This window comes from Alligator mississippiensis, chromosome 3 (assembly GCF_030867095.1).
Source record: "Alligator mississippiensis isolate rAllMis1 chromosome 3, rAllMis1, whole genome shotgun sequence".
In the NCBI taxonomy this organism is placed as follows: Eukaryota; Metazoa; Chordata; order Crocodylia; family Alligatoridae; genus Alligator; species Alligator mississippiensis.
The window spans coordinates 59,160,086-59,181,930 of NC_081826.1; the positions used below are offsets into that span (position 1 = coordinate 59,160,086).

The following is a 21,845-nucleotide window of genomic DNA, read 5'->3' on the forward strand; positions in this document are numbered from 1 at the left end:
CTCTTGTATACTGTGATACAGGATCAAGGCATACATTCACCTCTTCCCTCAAATGGCTATTTAGTAGGAGTTTTTGTATAAGCCTGTGTCATAGATCACAGTGATAATACAGTGATACTATTTCCTTACTTTTGTTCAGTTATTAAGTGTTCCATTTTATAAGGTGATTTACTTAAAATTGCATTTCTGGACATTCTTCAAGAAAAGTAGCTTTATATGCATCTGGTGTATTTGTCTTTGTCTGATTTAGGTGCCAGCACTGCCAAGATATTTTTGAGTAATCATGCACTTGAGAAGCCAGAGTTCCCCTGGACACACTGCAGTCATTATGACTACTTATGGCACGGACATTCAGCACTTGTGTAAGAACTGTGGTCCTGAGTTGTAAGCAGAGATGGGTCCAGGACAAAATGTCACAGCTGCAGTGGCATTTAGATCTGAGCTGGTAGCTGAAATCTTCTACTTCAGCGGCTGAGGCCAAAGGTTGATTCATGATAGCCCAAGCTTGCAGTACTTTATATTTGTATATAAATATCAATCCAGTCATGGTTAGGAGTGTTTGGACCTCAGGATTTTATTTAATTAATTATTGAAATATGTAATTTATTCTGGAGTTGTGTTCATGTCTCTTTCTAAGTTACTTAAACCAGAGACCATGAATCAGATTTTTAAAGGGACCTAAATGTCACCTTGAAATGTGATCTTCAGCATTTAGGAGCTTAAGAGTTAGATTTTCAAAGGTAACTGTGTGTGTAAAAGTGCAGATAAGTGCCTATTGAGATTTTCAGAAGCATCAAAGCTGGTTAGATGCCTGCCATTAAAACTGGGAGGAATTTGGCAGCAGTAGCCTGACTGTTTGCTTTTGAAAATCCCACTAAGTAGCTGTCAGCATCTTTAGACACTACACTTTTGAAAATCAGGCTCTAAGTCACTTTTGAAAACAGTGCCCAAATCATTTAAATAAGTTTAAAATTGTTGTTCCATGTCTGCCTCTCTTGTTTCACACTGAGCTCACTGTTGGTACTCAGAGATAGGCTTAGGCCCTCTCTACACATTAAAGGTACCGCACAATTAACTGGTTAATTGTGCAATTCTCCTGAGACCATCTATGCATGCAAAGGACTTATGCCATGAAAAGCTCCAATGAACTATAAAATTAGAACACAAAAATGTGTACTAATTTATAGCTGATTGCTATCCAGCTTTAATATGCACATTTAGCAGGGTCTCCCATGCAGCTGGGAACCCCATCAGCTGATGGGGCTCCCAGTATAGGGGTGTACCATTCACAGCCAGGGCTGGGAGTTCTACAACTGAGGGGACTCTCAGCCCCAGCAGGTGCCAACTCTGGGTCCTGGCAGCGCACCTCCTAGTGCTGAGATGGCAGCTGCAGCGCTCTCCCAGGCTCAGGGTGCATGAAACCCCTGGATCTGGGATTTCACAGCTGCCACAGTCTTCCAGCATTGCTTCTTGCCAGTGTAAGGGGCAGAGATGACTCTAGCAGTGTGCGTGGCCTGGGGCAAATCAGCCTGTACGGGGCCCAGACGTGAAGAAGCCACCGGAGGTGACAAGCAGCCAGATGCAAAGCTGGCGGCAGCAGCATAGAGTCACCAGCACTAGGTGGGCCTTGCAGGAGGGGCTGTGACTGCTCCATCCAGCTATGTGGGCCTCCCCAAAGTGTGGGGCCCAGGGTAGTTGCTCCGATTTGCACCGCCTACGGACAGCCCTGGCAAAGGGAATCTGGGATTGGGCTCCCCCTGCACCAATAATAAGGCACAATGGGAACTAAAGTGCTATCCCACAGTCACGCTTCCTGCCATGCACATATGGCATAACAGGAGGCACAATTTTCTGGGTGGTGCATTGGATCCCATTGCGCTTTACCTGCACATGTAGAGAGGCCCTAAGAGACAGTTTAACTGGCTCAGCCAAAGTTTGCAGTGACTTGAATGTCAGTAAAGTTTGACTTCAGTGAGAATTCTGATTGGCTAAGGAATGAGCTTTGAAAAGTAGTTGATTTTTTTTTTTTAAACATTCACTATCTAATTACTTGGTATGTCTGACACTTGATGTGCTAACTACTGGCCTGACCCGTAACAGCATTTTCAGCAACATGCGACTCCTAGCATATGGATCAGAAATATGAATTTTAATTCAAAAGCTCTTTCCAAATGCAGTTCAGAGTCAAGAAGTGCTTCTTGCTTAGTGCAGGTAGGTGCAGATTTCTTTACAGCATTTCTTTTTAGTTACATGACCCTGTGTAATATTTCCATATTTAGTTTGGGAAGCTCCTTGAGCATTAGCTGTTTCTCTCCTCCTACCTTAACTCTGGTGCTGCTTTTAGTTTATGAGGTGTTGGGATGGGTGAAACAATTATACTGATTAAAAAGGGGCCTGGGGCACCATACCATGATTCAAGGTGTTCTGTTTTCCATTCCATCCTACAGAGGTTCACATATCCAGTCTGTCTTGCAGTAAGTGCAAGCTAAATTGAGGCAGTTTAGCTATTTTATTCTGATGTTAGCTGGCCAGGTTTAGCATCATTTACTTTGGGACAGAATTGGACACTAACAGATCTAGGAATGGAGCAGGGGGTGGAAGGGGTGTGGGGGGGAGCAGGTTGCAGACCTGGCTAAATACTGCACTGGGAGCACATATAGCATAGCCAAGGAGGGGTGCAACCATGCTCTTGGATCCACCCCTGGAAGTGGCCACACAAAACAGTTACTATAGTTCAACTGGTGCACATCCATAAGCTCCAAGTTGTCCTTCTTCCAACTCCCTTTTAGCACTATAGTTATTTTGTCTGTCTACAGTCCAGCCCTGAAAGCTGTACCTTTCCCTGCTTGAGAGAGTGGGACATACACTTTCCTTTGAGGTTGATGTCTATTATCTGTTAGAGAGGTGTACCTGCACTAATGGGGTGTAACTTTCTCTCTCTTCTCAGAGTAATTTTTCCTTTTAAACTTCAGCACTCTCCCACTCGATATTCTCAATATATTTGTTCTCTGATATCTTCTCACATCATGTTCTAGACAAAAAGGTCCATTCATCACATGAATATTCCTGGCTTCTGGGAAGGAAATTTCTAAATGTCTCCTGCCAGTATTCATTTTGGTATCTTTCAGAGTACATGGCCTGCCTCTCAATATCATCTGACCTTAAAACTGAGAACCTCCACCCTGCCCCATCCTCTGGATATGAGGGAATGGGAGTTTCTTCCTTTTCTTGCCTTCCTTTCCATTGCTCCCTCTCAGTATCAGGGAAGCATCACACTTTTCTGCTTTCATCCAACTGTTGATCCTTTCTTCTTCCTCATTGCTGTGTAAGGATGGACATCCCTCTGTCCATCCAACTCAGCTGGCTTTGGCCTCTTCATCCCAACTTAACATATGCCTTCAGGGCACCAAACTTTCTTCAGTACCCTGTCCAAGTGCTCTCGGGCAGCAGAACAAAATTAGCAAGTGAGATTCTCTTCCTCCGGGAGCTCTGGTTTCATGTTTAGCAAAATGTTTTGTGTTACTATGAGGATATGAACCTTAAAGTTTAGTAAGAGAGAAGCTTTGGGGTGATTCAACTGCCCTCCCCCCAGCCTCATTCTCCCCTTAATTAAGAATGGACTATGAATTTTCCTCAGTGTTTCCCAAAAAATATTGCCTTTGGGCAAAGATAATCTTCCAGTTTCACCTGAAAAGAAACCCTGTTAAGAAAAGTTAAGAGCAGAGGGTTATCACTGAGACCTGAATGTAGCTTGAATTATAGCTTTGGTTGTCGAGAAAGTTATGTATACTAATATCATATATAGTCAGAGATCCTTGTACGTGGGAGAGAATCTAAAGTATTGGGCTAGGGGGGAGGAGGGGAATCTCTGGCTGATGTTGATCATAGAGGATGGAAGCAACCGCCTAAATCTGTAACAAAACAAAATAATATTCTCTCCTCCAGTTCTCTAACTAAAGAAACATTTACAGCTATTAGCAGCTTGGGAAGTGGAATCCCAGCAAATGTTCCAGTATGGAGAAATACAAAAGCCTCTTAGCCAGTCTGAGTGGAAAAGGATAAACAATAGATAAAGGAAACCATGGAAATTAGAACCCCAGGCTTCCTGGCATCATTCATGTAAAATGCATTTTAAAAAATTGTTTGTGCAGTTTTCAAAAATATATTTTTGACCTCCAAAGTGGTCAGAGTGTAATTAGGTTAAAATGGATTAGGAAAATCTTTCAAGACTCAGTAGACTGACATTGTCTAGAGAAGATGTTTGAGAAAAGGTCATTTAAAAGTAAACTCTACTTCATCTACTCTGGGGTCAAAAAAGTAAGACTTGAATCCTATCAGACTATGTGGCTGGACTGTTCTGCTGATATGGAGCCCCCCTGAAGTCAGTGGAGACCTGTAGGAAAAGAGCAGTCATCTAACTGCCATCAGTTCTGGGATTAGCTTAAACAAGATGTTACAGAGCTAGCTCTGTAATAGCCAACGACCAGATTACTCAAATTGGTATTAAAAATTAAACTGTTCCTGGAACACATCAGACATTAATAGAAAAGTGCCAGGGGGTACCATGTCAGTGAAAATTGTTGCTTGTTTGTTTATTTTTATGTATGAAAAAAATTCTTTACAGCCATTGAGGCATACCGATAGTGAACTTTAATATGTTATCCTGACTGCCTACCTTACTTCCCTCCTAATATTTTTAAGGTTGGGTTCACAGCCTTAAATCACAAGTTCTTCAGGTCAGATTCCAATATTCTTGCCTCCTAGCATCCCTATTTTGTGAAAAGTCCCACTGGTTTCAGTGGAACTATTTGTGGTGTAACATACTGCTCAGTACAACTAAGCTATTAAAATTTGGCCCTTTGGAATATTTGGAATCCCTTTTCCAATATATGAAATAGTGTGTTCATATGATGCCATGCTTAATGGACTAAGACAATAACAATCCCAGCATAACACCAGTGCTTAAACTCTGGCAGCCTTAACCAGAGGCTCCCCTGAGCTCATTAAATTCCCATGTCTCCACTTACAGCATAAAACAATGATTCTCAACCAGGGTACCATGAGACCCTGGTATGGGTATTGTGGGGTGCCATGCAATATTAACACTGTTAGGTGTACAAACGTCTACACATTATTGCAAGGTAAAACACAGAGATTTCAAATAGGAATCTACAGTGCCAAAAACATTCTGACCTGTTGTGTCTTTCTGAGTTCTTTGCAACAGAAGAATTGCTCTATTATTTTGCTGCACTCACAAATTGAGTTAAATCTAGGAGCCTAAAGAACTTGTGATTTAAGGCTTTGATCCCAACCTTTAAAATAATAGGAGGGAAGTAAGGCAGGCAGTCAGCAGTATCTTACATTTAAGGCATCCCGCAGAAAATGTAACAGGGGATGACTTGAGCCTAAGTTGAGAACCTCTGGTATAAACGCATGGGAATGATTTGACACAACTTTTAGTATGCCAGCTTCTCTAGTACCTACCAGCCTCCATCTCTTCCAGGTAATTTTTGCCATGGATTTTTCATGTCTGGACATTGATATTTTTTACAAACATGGAATTTGATGTTTTACTGGGCACCAAACCACATAGGCTTGACATCCTCTTTAGCAAATGCTTTTGGAGTTCTTTTGGATTTGTGTCCCTGCTGTGTAGTATGTTACAGAACTCAAGAAGTAGGAGTACCCTACTGACATCCTTATGAATGGTATTTTCTGCCTGTTCTAAGAGGCCTGTCTTTACCATATCAGATGGTGCTTCTAGGAAGCTGCTTCTCCATATTTATCCAGGCTAATAATTTTTCTAATAATAACTGTAATATATATTAAAAGAGAATGAAACTTCCCATACCCAACAATGGGGCCTGCAACTGGCATGACATCAAGTTAACTGAGTGCCAGTCCTCATCTGGCTCCCAGAATTATCCAGGTGTCTTATCACACTGAAAATGATTTACCACACACTTAAGGAATTTTTTGTGTCATATCATACATTTATGATAATCAGTACTATTTATATTTTTGGTGCATCTACACGAGACCATTAACTATGCAATTGACTAATTAACTGTGCAGTAAATATCTTGGTGTCTACATAAACACCTCTATCAGGGAGCACTAAACTAATAAACCCCAAGCAGGAGTTAATACTTGTAAATAGAAGTGCCGTCTAGCACTGCGCTGAAGTGCAGGGGTCACAATCGACTGGAAGATGAATATGACCCAGCAGTGTGACAAGGCTGCCAAAAGGGCCAATAAAACTCTGGTGTGCATCAGCGACTGTGTGGCCATAGATCCAGGGAGGTACTCCTCTCTCTCTATTCAGCATTGATGAGGCCTCAGCTGGAGTAGTGTGTCCAGTTCTGGGCACCACACTTCAAGAAGGATATGGATAAACTAAAGGGGTACAAAGAAGGGCCACCCATTTGATTGAGGGCATGGAGGGTAGGTCCTATGAGGAGAGACTCCGGGAATGGGGCCTGTTCAGCCTGAGGAAGAGAAAGCTGAGAGGTGGCATGATGGCTGCCTACAAGTACATCAGGGGGAGCATCAAGAACTAGGAGAGCAAGTCTCCAGGAGGGCACCTTAAGGGAGGATGAGGACCAATAGGCATAAACTAATAGAGGGTAAATTCAGGTTGGATATAAGGAAAAACTTATTCTCTGTAAGGGTCACCAGAATCGAAAACACGCTCCAAGCAGAGGTGGTGCAGTCGCCCTGCTTGAAGGTGTTCAAGACAAGGCTGGACAGGCACCTTGTTGAGCTCATCTGATCCCAAATACTTCCTGCCCACAGCAGGGGACCAGACTAGATGATCATACAGGTCCCTTCTGGTTCATGATTATATGATTCTATGAAGCACCCTCATGCCCCAGCCAGCCCCTCCATAGCATATTGAGCCCGGTCAGAGCAGCCCCAGGCTGCTGCAATCCAGCTTAATGTGCTATGGTTCTGGTGCATGTGGAAACTGTATGCTAGGGAGCTCTGCAATTTATTGCTGCCCCCTAATGGCATGTGTAGACATGCCCAATGTCACCAAAGTGAAAAACAGTTGAGAAAGAAGACACAATCCCTCTCCAAGGAGTTAATCACCTAGCTGAGGGTTAAAACCTACAGTCCTTTCTCAGTCAAAACTTCCATTGAAATGAAATGTGTACATTCCCTACCAAGGGCTTCAGGTTTAGAATTTAAGTTATAGGCTGTTAAAACAAGAAAGCTTGGAAGCAGGGACTGAAGAGAAAAAAGTGCATCAAATCTAAGGGAAAAAAAATTGACAATGTATTTTTAAATTAATTAGGTTTGAGAGAGGAAGTCAAAGGAAATTAGACTGAAAAAGTTGTTTTAATACTTTCTGTTTATTTTCCAATCAAATTTCTGCTGAGAGCCAGGGCATCCATTCTCTACTGCCTTGATTTTGTCCTCAAGGGTGGTCTTCATCAAGTCAGCTTTATCAGCAGTATCTCCAAAAAAAATGTCAAAGGGATCTTTCTCATCTCACTTTTTAAGAGGAGAATAAAGGCAAGCTCTGGGGAAAAAAAGAACATCCACAAAACATAATTCTAAAGATGTAAATCTAGTGCAGAGCAACAGTTACCAACTTAGTTTAAGTACATGTGGAATTAAGGTAACAAGTGAAAACAACTGAGCAAAACTCAGTAAATTTTTCAAATACAAAACTGTTTGCTTTGCAAACACCTGGCTGCCAGCCAGAGGTCTGTCTGCAGTAGCTTTCCTCTACGTTGTCCATGAGTTGCCTCAGAAGGAAGAAAGCCCTATATTTAAACACAATTGATGTCTGAGCATTTCTGTCTCCAGAAGAAGACAGCTGGCATTGCCTTACCTCAACTTCTATGAGGAAAGAAAGGCGGACTGGGAGGAATGGAGTGGTTTCTGTGCAAGTGAGCTCAAGTGTGGTGAATATGATTTGAGTATTTTTCATGAAGCAGTTGAAATCCTCTCATAAATCTCTGCATGTAACTTTGTAAAGCTGTCAGGATCTCCTAAAATACTGTAGCCAGCACTAATCAAGCCATGCTCTGCTCCTTGCCAAGTTCTTTTTGAGTAAATCCTATCTTGATTTGATAAGTTAGCTGCAGGCCTTACATTAAAGTAAAGCCAAAACTTGGAAAGATTTGAAGTTTAAACTGGCAGAAATGTAGAAGTATGGCACTAAAACATAGGCTGAAGCTCACTTTTAACCATAATATGGTAACTTGGCTCTGAAACAAAATTCCAAACCAAGAAAAGAAACAGAAACCCCTGAGAAGAGAGACAGTAGAATAAGATAATGCCATTCTAGTTCACTTTTCCCATTGTGGACAGGATGGTAAACTTGCAGAGAATGAGATTTCAGCTCATATTTAGAACTGAGATAGTTCAAAATTGGGATTACAAAGAAACACTATAATTTTTGTAAGTAAAATGGTTATGCTTTCTTTGAATGAAAATAATGTGCTAATTTGTATGTGCAGTGCTACATACCTTATTCCTCAGTAGATTTTCAGGAAATTCAAGGAGCTGATTTTGAGCTGATTATCTCCTCTGGCTCATCAGTATGGTAGTATTAAGTTTGGAAACAGAGAATAATAGCTCTGTTTCTGTATTCATTTTAGCAGCCATTATAACCAAGAAGAAAATTAAGAGCAGGTGAAAGCATATTTCCACTGACGCTGAAACTAAAATGTTAAAGTCTGAAACAATTTTCATTCTTCAAACCTACTGTAATTCCTCACAGATATTAGACAGTTGGCTATAACTATACTTCAGGCACTTGATTCTCTACAAGCATCCTAAAGTAAACCTTTCCCTGTGTACTTTATTAGTACAGCACAAACTCTTTCTCATCCTCACTTTTTCCAGTTCATAGGATCAAAACAGGAGATCACAAAGAATTATTCATATTTACTTTGACTTTGAAATATAAATTGAATTTAGGCTTCTCTCTCCAAGAATGCATTAGTTATCTGAATGATTCTGTGTGAGTGGTTAAGAGGTGGATAAGTTATTTCTATTAGAACTGTGTCAGGTATGTCTTACATTATTGTATGCAAGTGTTTTTGCAGTGTTTTCATTTCTGAATAATTCGTTTGTTAGTTTTGTTAGCTGTTTCTCCATGGTTAGTTGCAGTGTATTGTGAATGATTGTTAAACTGCAAAAACAAAGTATGATGGAACTGTTTGTTAAATATGTTCACATCTAAACATATCCTCAGTGAGGGCATCTACACATGCACTTTACTGTGGAGTTGACTGATTAGCTCCACCATAAAGTGTCACCATCTACACGAGGCACTATTAGACTGGAGTAATCTAATTAACTCCACTGTAGGATAGTATGCCCAACACAAGTACTGTCCTATGATAGAGGCAATCAGGACTCACAGTAGAGATGTTATCTTTTATGAGACCAACAAGATTTTTGAAGAACGAATTCTTTAATTGCAAACTTTCAGGCACAAACACCCTTCATCAGGCATTGGAGAAAAGATTGTAAAAGTTCTTCTGAGTAGAAATGAAAGTTCATATTTCATTGGATCCTATGATAGAGTTATTTAGTGCACCACAATGCACATGTAGACGGTGACCAGGGCTGACTGGGGCATGAAGGTACTACAGTGCAGGGGCTGCCTGTCAGGTATCCACACACTGTAGCACCCTAGTGCCGCAGCCAGCCCCTCTGCAGCACATTGAGCCGGGGCAGAGGAGCTCAATGTGCTGCGGTCCCGGGAGCATGTATAAACGCTGTGCCCAGGAGCAATAAATTCCAGCACAAACTGCAGTGGAATTTATTCAGCCATGCTAATTGCACATGTAGATGCACCCAGTAAGTAGATTTATAGGAAGCAGACAGTGTTGCTATGCAGCATTCTTTCCAATCATCCAGAATTCCTCGTGTCTGTAAATTCATTCTGTAAGAAAAGGATTGCAGTTTGTTTCCATGCAAGAATGAACTTACTTGTTGCAACAGGAAACCAAATCCCAGGGCTGCTCATGCCCCCACTTTAGCTTCCTTGTTCAGACTCTCAGTAATTTTTGCATTCTTGAATGGCACCTGCTGAAATCTTAATTCCAGGTGCCTAGTAATAGGTGGGAGATAATTATATTACTATACAGCTCCATTCAACACCAGTGGTTTTAGTTTGGCTTCTATCTCAGCAGGAACTGAACATCACCATGATGGTGTGACTCCAGTGACAAGACAAGGAAGATCAGTTATTACATCATTGAACCCCATGCCTGAACATCACAGATATAAGTGGGGAGAAAAGAGACTTGGGTTTGGAGAATGTATAAACAGTAAAGCTGACCTTTTTAGCTAAGATCAAGTGAAGAATGGGTTTTAAAAATATTTTATATATCCTTGGAAGAGGGAAGTGGAGGAGGAAGGGGTTGAAACTATGCCTTGATGATAAACCTTTTGAATCTTTACTTGCTGCAGTTCAGTATTTACAAAAGCTTTTATACATGGCAAGTGTCATGTCCACTCCAGTATAACCAGCAATATTAAAAACCAGGCCAGTAAACTGTGACACCTTTTTCATCTGTTTACTGAGCCTTCAATTTATGGTGGATGAGTGTTTATTTCTTAGTCAGAAACCTAGTATTGTGCGTTTTCTTGAAGATTTAAGTCTGTCGTGCAGCTGGTATGCAGGCTGTACAAGAAGAGAGTATGTTATGAATATCCCAAGATTTAGTGCTGAACTGTCAGTCTTTTAGCTACTGAGTGTCTTTACTCTTCCATGCAGTAGCTACAATGGAAACTTTGCCCACTGCTGTGAAGCAGACATGGCGATTAATGAACCTGAGGTGTACTAATCAAACATATGTTTTCTTGACACAATGATTGTGTTATATATCACATGAATGTACAGGCCTTTATCTTTCCTTAATGATCTAGCAAGAGGTCGTTCTTAAATGTGGGTGTTTTTCATGCACTTCTTAGATTCGTTCCACAGGGGGTGACCATTAGAAACATCTGACAGGCATGCAGTTAGCCAACTCCCTGCTGAGATTAGTAAAATACTATATTTAGTAATCTCACTACATCAAGGAACTCCAGCATTGCAGGAAACGGATTGATTCAAAACTTTTTTGTGATTTTTTTTTTATTTTATTTTTTATTTTACATCTTATTTTTTCATCTGGGACTGAGAATATTTTTTCATGTGGGTTTTGCTTTTTGTATTTATACTTCAGTATTTTTTAAAAGAATGTTTTTCTCTTATTTTGTTGCTTTATTTTTTCCATATTTCCCCCTGCATCCTGCTGTCCCTGATACAGTTCCACAGGTTGTGTGGGTTGATACCTAAACCAGATATGCATTTGCAGTATTCTACACTGTTTTTCAGATGTTAATCCATGTCAAGTATGCCTAATTTAATATTTGTTCAAGAGAAGGTCTGAACTATGTAGTACCCTTACATAGTTTCCTCGCTTGCTAGACTAATATACTGTAGCAACTTCTGAGACTGGCTTTCTATCACAAATAATTTGAACTAGTGTATAGTAAATTGTTTTTGTGTAGCTGTCCAACAGTATTTGTCTTTGGTGTATAGAAGTATAACAAATCATAGATACAGTTTTTAAACTGTCATTTGCTTCTTAAAATAGTCATTGTAATTAATAAATGTACACAAGGACTATGAATAAAAGAGAAATGTGGGAAATAAAAGTCACTAAAATCTTAAATGAAAGGAAGTTATATTGTGAGAGTTATGCTATCATGTAATTCCAAGTGTTTTACTCTAACATTAGATTTTTGGGTTGTATTCTAAACTGTTCACCAATGAAAATGCAGAGTAAATCCACAGTAATCTCTCTGAAGTTGTCAGAATGATCATAATGTAAATTCAAACTGTGGAGAACAGAATTTGATACTTTGACTTTAAGATTTTAAAGAAATACCATCCTTTGTTCTAATAGAATGGTCCTCCTCTGTCAATCCTAAAGATTTGTGTGTTGCTGAACATAATGGCATTTTATTACCTAGTTTATTTCTGTCTAGCATTCTGAGACTCCTGCTGATGCTTTGACGCAGAATAGTTTTTGATTTGGAAACATGAGCTGTAGTGTCACACTTGACTTTTTTTTTGTAATTCACCTTATTTTTTTAAGTTAATAAATGTTCAAGAAAGAAAGAGTTTGGCCAGACAGAATTTGCGTTTCAAACTGTGAACAGCCAAGCAGTAGTGTGTGAAAGTCTCTTCACTAAACTAAACCCACCCCCTCCCACCCCTATTCAGTGTCTGGTTAACATAAAGCTTTCCTATTTTCAAACAGTAGCTATGTATATTATGGTTAGTTATAAATATTGAAAACTAGCTTAATTGGTGCCTTCCTCTGTGTAACTGTGACTCAGTGATAATATAGGTGCTGCTCCTATACACACCAGTATTTATCTTTAAGACCAGGAGTAGTCTAGTGCATGCAAAAGGACTTCATATGTGTTTAACTTTAAGGACATCCAGATGCATCCAAACCAGAACCACACCTAACAAGTGTAGTGTCTCTGCCATAGCGTTTTGATTCATTGTTTTAAACTGAGTTATTTGCAAGATGATTCTTGCAGTATTCTCTGACACAAACTGTCACTATGGTTTGTAGAGTTGGTGAATGGCATTGTAGTAAACCTGGACTGAAGGGGCTCATGGATTTATCAGAATATATATGAATCAGAATGCTACATTTTACTGTAGTGTTGGTAGATATAATCTATAACACCTCGGTAATTTATGATGCATCTTTTTATACAACGTCACTAAGTTTTTCATTGTCAGACAAGACATCTTGGTTACATCAGATTGCATTCAGTTGCAAAATGGCAAGTACTCATTTTTATATTCTAGCTGCTTTTATATGGTGATGATGTTATAAATGTTTTGAGTCTTTCTTTTTCCATACTGCATTAACTCAAATACAGCTTGGGGGGGAGCCCCTCGTATTGGATTTGAGAACAAGTGGAGGAGGGGTAGCAGGTGGCTCCTCGAGCTCTGACTTTGGCCCCAACCTAGAAGCCACGGCTGCTGTACTCCCCGTCCCCTGGCTCTGCTTCCTCTGCCACCTCTGCTCCCCTATACCTTTCCCCCCACATTGCCTCTGCCTCCCACCACTTGCTGTCCTCACTGCCACTTCCCCTCTGGCACAGCTCCAATTCTGGTCTCGTTCCAGCTCAGGGCACGGAGCACATGGTTGCTCCAGTCCCAACCCAGCCACGCAGCAGTGGCAGCAGCTGCGGCCCTGAATCTCTGATCTGGGTCCAGGGCTGGAGCTGCTACTGCCACAACTGCTGCTGTGTGGCTGGGTTGGGGCTGGAGTGATCACATGTTCTGTGTCTCAGGATGGAAAAGGGCTGGAGCCAGAGCCACTACAGGGAGTAGGTGGTGGCTGGGTGTAGGGGGGGCAGGCAGTGGGGGTGCCAACTGCCAGGTGGGCAGGCATGGGGCGGGCAAACCCAAGTGGGGGACAGGTTGGGAATGGGGTGCTGTCAAAGGGTGCAGGCACTGCTCAGGGGGTAAGCACAAGGAGGCAGGTGGAAGTTGGGGCAAGGCGTCAGGGGAACGGGAAACTTGGCACTGTGGAAAGAGGAAGATGGTGGAGGGCAGGTGCCAGGGGGTTCAGATACTGCCAGGAGGGGAACCGGGGCACACAGGCACTGGGAGGGCATAGGCAGTGGGGGGCAAAGGGGTGGGGAGATCGGGGGACAAAGGTCAGCGGTCAGGCCACTTGATTCCCCTGCTGCCTGCCCTCCTGCCACTGCTTGCCTCCAGTAATTAGATTGTTTACATGGAAAATTATAACTAATTTATACGTTTGCCATGTATAGAATCTTGGTATTGGGGTATTGTCATAGCTGCGAAGGCACCTTGGATTCAGGTAAATATGGTAATATAGAATAGTGAAAACAAGAACAAAACTCTGGCCTAGTAATGTTCCCTACACACAGCATGCCCACGCACTAAACCACTGGTAATTTTTATGCTCTTAATAGAAGTAATCTGTTCAGGATGGTATGTACTTGCTGCTCTCATGAACAAAGAACATTAACGCACAAATACCTAAATACACCCACAGTATGTGCCTGTGAAAAAAGGCAGCTGAATGTAGCCCAGGCTAGCTTTAAATAAGTTACCTGGGGTACTGGAAGTGGTATAGCCACATTAGCACAGTACTCAACCTGGCTAATTTGCCCTACTTTTCAGCAAATAGGCTGTTTCCATTACCCAAACTCGGTTGTTCAGAGGGGTTAACTCAGTTGGTTAGAGCCTGGCGCTATTAACAACAAAGTTGCAGGTTCAGTCCTGCAACTAAATCAGGGTTCCCAGACTATGGTATGGTGTGTATGTATACCCCTGGGAGTATGCAAGACATCTCGGGGGGTACAAAAGAGAAATTGTGTAATGGTGGATTTAATTTTCATTATAACAATTGGCATTTAAGGGGTTAAAATATATGCTAATAGGGGTACACAGCTGGTAAATCTGGAAGGGACATACAGATTATGTTTTAGGAAGGGGGCATACAATAAGAAAAAGTTTGGGAACTTCTGGACTAGATGACCTTTTGATGTCCCCTTCAGCTTTACTTCTCTATTTCTACATGGCTCTGTGTTGTGCTGTGTAGTAATACCTTCGGAAATAACTGCACACACATAAATTCATCTTAGTCTGAATATGTATCTCGGAATTTTTGAGTTCGTGATTGTGTCTAGTTTCTGAACAAAGATAGAAGCAGTATATTACTATAGATGCTTCTTTCTCAGAACCGGAATATTCTCCAAATCTGCTGCTGTTTTTAACAAAACGAAGGTTGTGAACAAGCATGCAGTTCTGTTCCCCCCCCATCGCCCTGCCCAAGTTATGCCACTGCCTTGGACTCCTCTTGGTTCCTGCAGGGACCTAAACCAGGGAAAGTGTACAAATGTTCAGTCTCTTGGGAGGAACTCTTCCCAGGAGCAATTTCTTCCTCACTGAAGCTGGGTTATTTTTGTCCCAAAGAAGCTATTTTTGCTCCAGGGATAAAAAGCTGGAATATCTGTGTACCTGTGGTTTCTACCAGGAGAGTGGCAATTCTCCCGGTAAAAACTGAACATCTGTCGTGGCCTAAGTGAAACATTCTGAATTTTAACAAATAAAGTTTTCCAGCTGCTTAACTTGTAAAGTGGCCTGAGCTAATTTAAGGGATTCCCTTGATTTAAAACATTTAGAACATGAAAATCAGAACTGGATATGGGCAGTGATCATAATTTGCATTTCTCTTATTTTTGCACCATAGAAATTGGGAGAGGAAACATGGCCATTTGATAAGAATGGGGCACTGGAGCTGGATTGTACTCCCAGCTCTGCCGCTCAGTTCCTGACTGAATTTGGGGTAGGCACTTAGCCTCCCTCTACAAATAAGGACTTACCTTCTTGACAGGGTGATTCTGAAGATGAACGTTAGTAAAGCTCCTTTGGATCCCAGATTTATAAGCACTTAATAACTTTAAAATGTTATTGGAGCAATTATCCTTACTAGTTGCAATGTAATCACTCTCAGAGCACTTGGTCAGCCTCTGATTGCCACTCCCCAACCTCAGGTTCTAAGGCCGTTCTTAAGAGCAGCTGCTCAGCCTTCAACTTCTCTTCCTTTGTCTCAGATATCAAGGTGACTCTCATCCCAGTCTGTGAGGCACTCAGATACCTCTGCTGCCTATAACAGCATAGACTTATACACTAAAACTTTTATTGCAATGAAAACCATAAAGTGTAGTTGAAAATAGAAAAGTGTCTGTTATCACTCAGAAAAATTCTAAGGCTGCTGGACTACTGGTACTCCATGTTTTAAAAAGGACTAGCCTGGAAATAGTGGACTGTCTTTGTATATTTTGGTCAGACTCATGAATGCCCATGTTCACGTGGGAGACTTAATGAAAACTAGAGCATAGATCAAATTTACAGGAGAGGGTACATCAGGCAAAATCACTAATAATGGCATTGCTGGACAGTTGACTGTAAAATAAAATAGCTCAGAAGCCAAGAGGCCACACACTAGAACAAGAAGAACAGGAGAAAAAAAAGCTGCAGCCTTCTTGCAAGTTCCTTTGTCAAGCAAACCTGATTTAGGGCAGTGAAAGCATATTGTACACTAGCAGGTCAACCCAGGAGAATGAACCAAAAAGGTAACTCGGTTGTTTTCAAACTTCCAGATATCTGTGAGAAGAGCAGAAATACGTTTTGAAGAGTGTATAATAAAGGAATCTGACTGAAGAACTACATTCTGGGGTTTTTTCCTACTCCACAAAACCAGTTTCATAACTGGTCCCTAGTTTATGGAGATAGAAGTTTCATAGATTCATAGACACTAGGGCTAGAAGGGACCTCGGAAGATCATCGAGTCCAGCCCCCTGCCCCGGGGGCAGGAAGTCAGCAGGGGTCATAGGATCCCAGCAAGATGAATATCCGAATGTCTCTTGAAGGCGTTCAAAATAGGTGCTTGAACCACCTCCGGCGGCAATCTATTCCAAACCTTGGGGGCTTGGACAGTAAAAGAGTTCTTCCTTATGTCCAGCCTGAAACAGTAATGGAGGAGTTTGTGACCATTCGACCTTGTCATCCCTTGAGGCACTCTGATGAACAGATGTTCCCCCCAGATCCTGGTGATCACCCCGATAAACTTATAGGTGGCCACCAGATCACCCCTGAGCCTGCGCTTTTCCAGGTTGAAGAGTCCCATGGCTCTCAGCCTCTCGTCATAAGGTCTGTTTTCCTGACCTCTGATCATGCGCGTGGCTCTCCTCTGCACCCTCTCAAGCTTTTCCACATCCTTTTTGAATTGTGGAGCCCAAAACTGGATGCAGTACTCCAGCTGCGGCCTCACCAAGGGTGAGTACAACAGGAGAATGACGTCCTGGGATTTCCTTCAGAAGCATCTATGGATGCAAGCCAGGGTTTTGCTTGCTTTACTAGCTGCAGCATCGCACTGAAGGCTCATGTTCATTTTGTGGTCAATCATGACCCCCCAAGTCCCTTTTGTCCATAGTGCTAGCCAGTGTAGCACTGCCAAGCCTATGAGCCTATGCTGTAGGTTTTTCCTCCCAAGGAAAACCTTGCATTTTTCAGTGTTAAACACCATCAGGTTTTTGTCTGTTCATTTCCTGAGCCTGTCAAGGTCTGCCTGGATCACCATCCTGTCCTCAGGTGTGGACATTGTACCCCAGAGTTTGGTGTCATCAGTGAACTTGGCCAGTCCACTTCTGACACCAATGTTTACATCATTAATGAAGACGTTAAATAGTATGGGCCCTAGGAAAGAGCCTTGAGGGACTCCACAGGTCACAGCGCAGGTTTGATTCCACTGTGAATCTGAACAAATTTAAGGATGTCCTACTATGGCAATGGATGTTTTGAGGACTGTGAGGGACTGAGAAATTTCTAAATAATAGGCCTATACATCATTAAGTGATGTGAGCTCAGAAGGGGAGATGATGAAAATGCTGAGTTTCATTTCTTGTTCTGCTAGCTAGCTTGCTGCATAGGTATTCTTGCTGCAAATGTAACTGTAAGCAAAGTGTTTGTTCAAAGAATTATAGAAAATTAGGGTTGGAAGGGACCTCAAGAGGTCACCTAGTCCAATCACCTGCTCAAAGCAGGACCATTCCCAACTATATCACCCCAGCCAAGGTTTTGCCTACCTGGGTCTTAAAAACTTCTAATGATGGAGACTGGACAAACTCTCTGGGTAGCCTTTTTCAATGTTTTACTACCCTCCTAGTGAGAGGGTTTTTCTAATATCTAACCTAAACGTCCTGTGCTGCAACTTGAGACCTTTGCTCCTTGTTCTTTCATCTGCCGCCACTGGGAACTGTCTAGCTCCATCCTTTTTGTAACCACCCTTCAGGTAACTGAAGGCTATTAAATCTCCACCTCCTCCCCCCCCCTCCCAGCCTTCTCTTCTCCCAACTAGATAAGCCCAAGTCCCCAAGCCCTGTAACCATTTTGTTAAAGTCCTCTGGTGGAGTCTCTCCAATTTTTTCACATCCTTTCTGTAATGGGGGGCCCAAAACTGGACATAGTACTCCAGATGTGGCCTCACCAGTGCCGAATACAGGGGAAAAAACACTTCTCTCAATCAGTTGACAGCACTCCTACTAATGCAGCCCAGTATACCATTAGCCTTCTTCGCAACAAGAGCACACTGATACTTCAGTCATGCTATAGGGCAGAAAGTCTCCTGCTCCAGACCTCCTGACACCCTGTAGCACATGTATGGGCTCCATAGGAAGGCAAAATCCCATTCCCTGTTCTGATACATGCTGTGAGCATAGAACTAACTGCTTGCGCTCCTCTCTGCCACACTTCCTGCCAAGCACATATTCAAGAGAAGTATTTTAATTTGCAACTAGATACCATGGTTATGGGTGCCTGATAAGTTCTTGTAACAACAGTAGTTCCTGACAGTTAGAGAACTTCAGTTTATGTTTGTAAGCCAAGTTTCATACCTTCATACCTCTTTTGATTAATCAGAGTAAAGCCATTGTATATGTGAAGGGGCCTCTTGTGGTTTCTAAGTGAGGAGTATGGCTTTTCTGGCAGAAAGCCACAAGCAATTTAGTAGGCACATATTGTGGGGGTTGACAGGGGAGAGAGAGAAAGGGGGATGGACCACAAAGCTTTAACAAGGGGTTGAGCGAAATCTATATTTCAGTACAAGGGAAAATCCACATTCTGTAGCTCACTGAGCCCGTTCGGGCTGCTGATGTGCTGGCAGTTCACATTGTCAATAAGGTTAATTCTTTAACATACCAAAAGCCTGATTCTCCTCTCACTTAAACTAGTCTTGCATTGGTGCAATTCCACTTACTACAATTCAGTTATTGTCAGTTTACACCAATGAAGAACATGTATAGTACACCTGATGCATGATCCAGCATTATATATTTCTAAATCAGTTCCACAGACTCTTGGAATCATTTAATATGGTTCCTGGTTATCTTAGAAAATAATAGTATTTAAGTGTATAGCCTAAATGTAAAGATATGAGGCCTTATCCTACACATTTTCCCAAACATCTATATAGCTGTATGTACAAGCCTAAAGTGAATGTCTCCAGTAAAGCTAATCTCTTTTCCCATTTCTGACAAGGGTCACACAATCAATGTAAATTACCACCATAAACTAAATTCCAGCCCTCTTATAGAACAAAATGCTCCCACCTGCTTGTCAAGAAACAAGAAGCTACAAAGTAGACTGTAATATTTCATCAATTCAACGTGAGTGGCAACACTGTACTTACTAATAAAAGATTGAAGTTGCTTAACTTAATCTTGCCTTAAAACAGGAATACTTTCCCTTCCCCCCCCCCTCCCTTTTTTTAAAAGAATGTTTAAAAATTGAATCTTGGTGGCCTTGAAGGGAAGGAAGGAAATCCAGTAGGGCTAGTATGTTCCTGTACTTCCCATGCAAGAATCTGATTAGCATGCACTTTCTGACACTGGTGGACAATGAGTTGTGCGTGAGAAAAGATAAGTTACACATCTTTAAGAGGAATGTGACTTCCTTCTCTGTTGTATGTCATTTTGATTTGATTCAAAAGTTAAAGTATCAAATTAGCAATAACAATATTGCAATGTCAAAACAATCACTGCATTTCAGTAGAGATCCCATTGCAATTTAAAAGTAATAATGCAAGTCTGTGGAGACTCCAGTAATTTAAACCAGTTGTAGTCAACTTTCTGCCCCCGTAGATGTATGGCATGGGGCTGATCCATGGGCCGGATCCCAAGGGAGGGAGTGGCAGGGGGAAGTCTGTGGGGAAGATCCCACCCAGGGGTCAAGACATGGGGTTTGTCTGCGGGTGCAGCTTGGCACACCAGCTTAGTCCTGCATGGCAGTGACAGCCATAGACTCCCCCATGCACCAGCATGATCTGGTTTGCAGAACCATGTCTTCTCTCTTGCGGCTCCCCAAGGGGCGGGAAATTTGACGGCAGTTGAGCCATGGCAGTTAATACTGCCCCATTGCCAAGTTTCCAAGCCCATGGGAAGCATTGTGGGTCAGGTGACATGGCCACACAGGCAAGGTTTGGCCTGCAGTCTGGAGGTTGAGCACTACTGATTTGAAGTTTTTAACTAAGTTATAAAAAAAAAATTGCTAAAAATAACATTTAGATTCAAAGCCAAAACTTAAAGCTAGATTGCCAGTTCTGTAATGATGGCATCTTTTATTAAGCCTCAAAGTTTCTAGTCACCAGAGTGACAAAGGGCTCAAAGACCTGATTAAATTACTAAAATTTGTTGCCAGTTCAGCATGTGGATACCCAGCATGTTGTACACACCCCTTTTGGTTATATTAAAAAACAGTTTGAATGTAAATGTTTGGAATTCCTTTTACCAACTTGTTGAAAAGGGACAGATTATTATAGCTTGACTCCCTTGTGCAACCTGGTGTTTAGCAGATTACGTATGTTATTCTGTTATAGGTACACGTCAGTGATAGACAAAATGGCAAAGAGTTTATGACCTGTTTGACACTGTCTCCTGTGCAGATGACTTTCCATGGTATCGGAAGCAACATTGAAGCCAGCCATGACCAGGTATAATACCTTCACCTCACACTCCTATAGTTTTATTAATAATCTACTGAGTATGACCAAGGTGTTAAAACTTCTCCCAGTTAGACACATATATTGTTTTATTTATGGCATGTCCTTGCCACAATGGTTTGCCCAGGTTGCCATAATGAAAATCTGATGTGTCCTAAAAGGTGACCTACAAGTAGCGGGAATTGTGTTTGCACCCTTTTTTGCTTTGAGATATGTAGAGCAATTTGTAAGGGTTCGTTTGATTTAAAAATGGAGTGTGAGGTTTCTGCTAGATGGTTCTGCTTCTGGGTTGTTTTCTTTTATTGGGGTTTGCACTAGAAAGATTGAGTCTGTCTGCCCTGATTGCACTGGAAGATTTATAAGGGTGACTGGAGAACTAGTGGAATGAAGCTATCACGCGTAACCAGAGGTTGGTAGCTGAGCAGTTGAAAGGAAGAATTTTAAATCGGAACATTTAAAATAAATATTGTTCCTTTGCTATTTACGTCATTGAACTCAAGCTTCTGGCAGACAACTTAGGAGAAAATTTTCTGACATAATCATTTTCTCCTGCTGCTCACGAGAGTTGAGGACATTTCTTTTCTAGTATACTATTCTTCCAAAATAATCACCTGTAAGTCCATGGAAGTTAAGATTCCACTACTGTCAGTCAGGGATGGCCAGCTTGTGTCATGGGCACCACAGATGTCACAGGCAGACTCTGTGTGGCATCTGGCAAACCAGGGAGGGGGCAGGCAGTGCAGTGGCAGATGGGGCAGGAAGCGGAAAGCAAAGCTGCAAATCAGGCAGGGAGCACAAGGAAGGAAGCAGAAAGCAGAGCAGCATGCCAGGTAGGGACAGAAAGCAGAGCAGTGTATCAGGCAGGAGAAGTGGATCAGAGTGGCACTTGAGGAGAGTGCAGGGCTAATTTGTAGCATGGCAGCCAAAAGGCAGGTCCCCCCCACTGTAGGTATTTTTAAAGTGGAAAACCAGTAAAATAACGCTTTAAACCAAACCCTACATCTTTCAGGTCTTTATTATGTTATGAACAAAGGGCACAAGCAGTTTTCATTTATCTTTGCAAGTCACCTTTAAATTGTGGTAGACAAATATGTGGCACACGTTAATAGGCTAACATGGGATTCTTTGGGGAAAAGAAATTTTCTCAAGAATGAATGGAAATATTTGGGGAAAGGGTTCAGATACTTCTGGCCATATTTTAGATTTTTTTTTAATGAAAGTTTGTAGGCAGCTAGTTGTTCATATAAACTAAACCCATTAGTTCTTTAC

General features: G+C 41.8%; 1 protein-coding gene across 3 annotated transcripts in view; it reads left to right on the plus strand.

Annotated features, from left to right (window-relative positions):
• STAU2 (staufen double-stranded RNA binding protein 2) overlaps positions 1 to 21,845 on the plus strand; it is a 255,299-nt gene that overhangs the window by 145,427 nt on the left and 88,027 nt on the right. For 2 of the 3 annotated variants that reach the window (XM_059723969.1, XM_006272220.4), the window contains exon 13: positions 20,454 to 20,567. The exons of the other annotated variant lie outside the window; for it this stretch is intronic. In XM_059723969.1, coding sequence (XP_059579952.1) covers positions 20,454 to 20,567 — 114 coding nt within the window. The remainder of the gene's footprint in view (positions 1 to 20,453; positions 20,568 to 21,845) is intronic. 3 annotated transcript variants of the gene reach the window in all.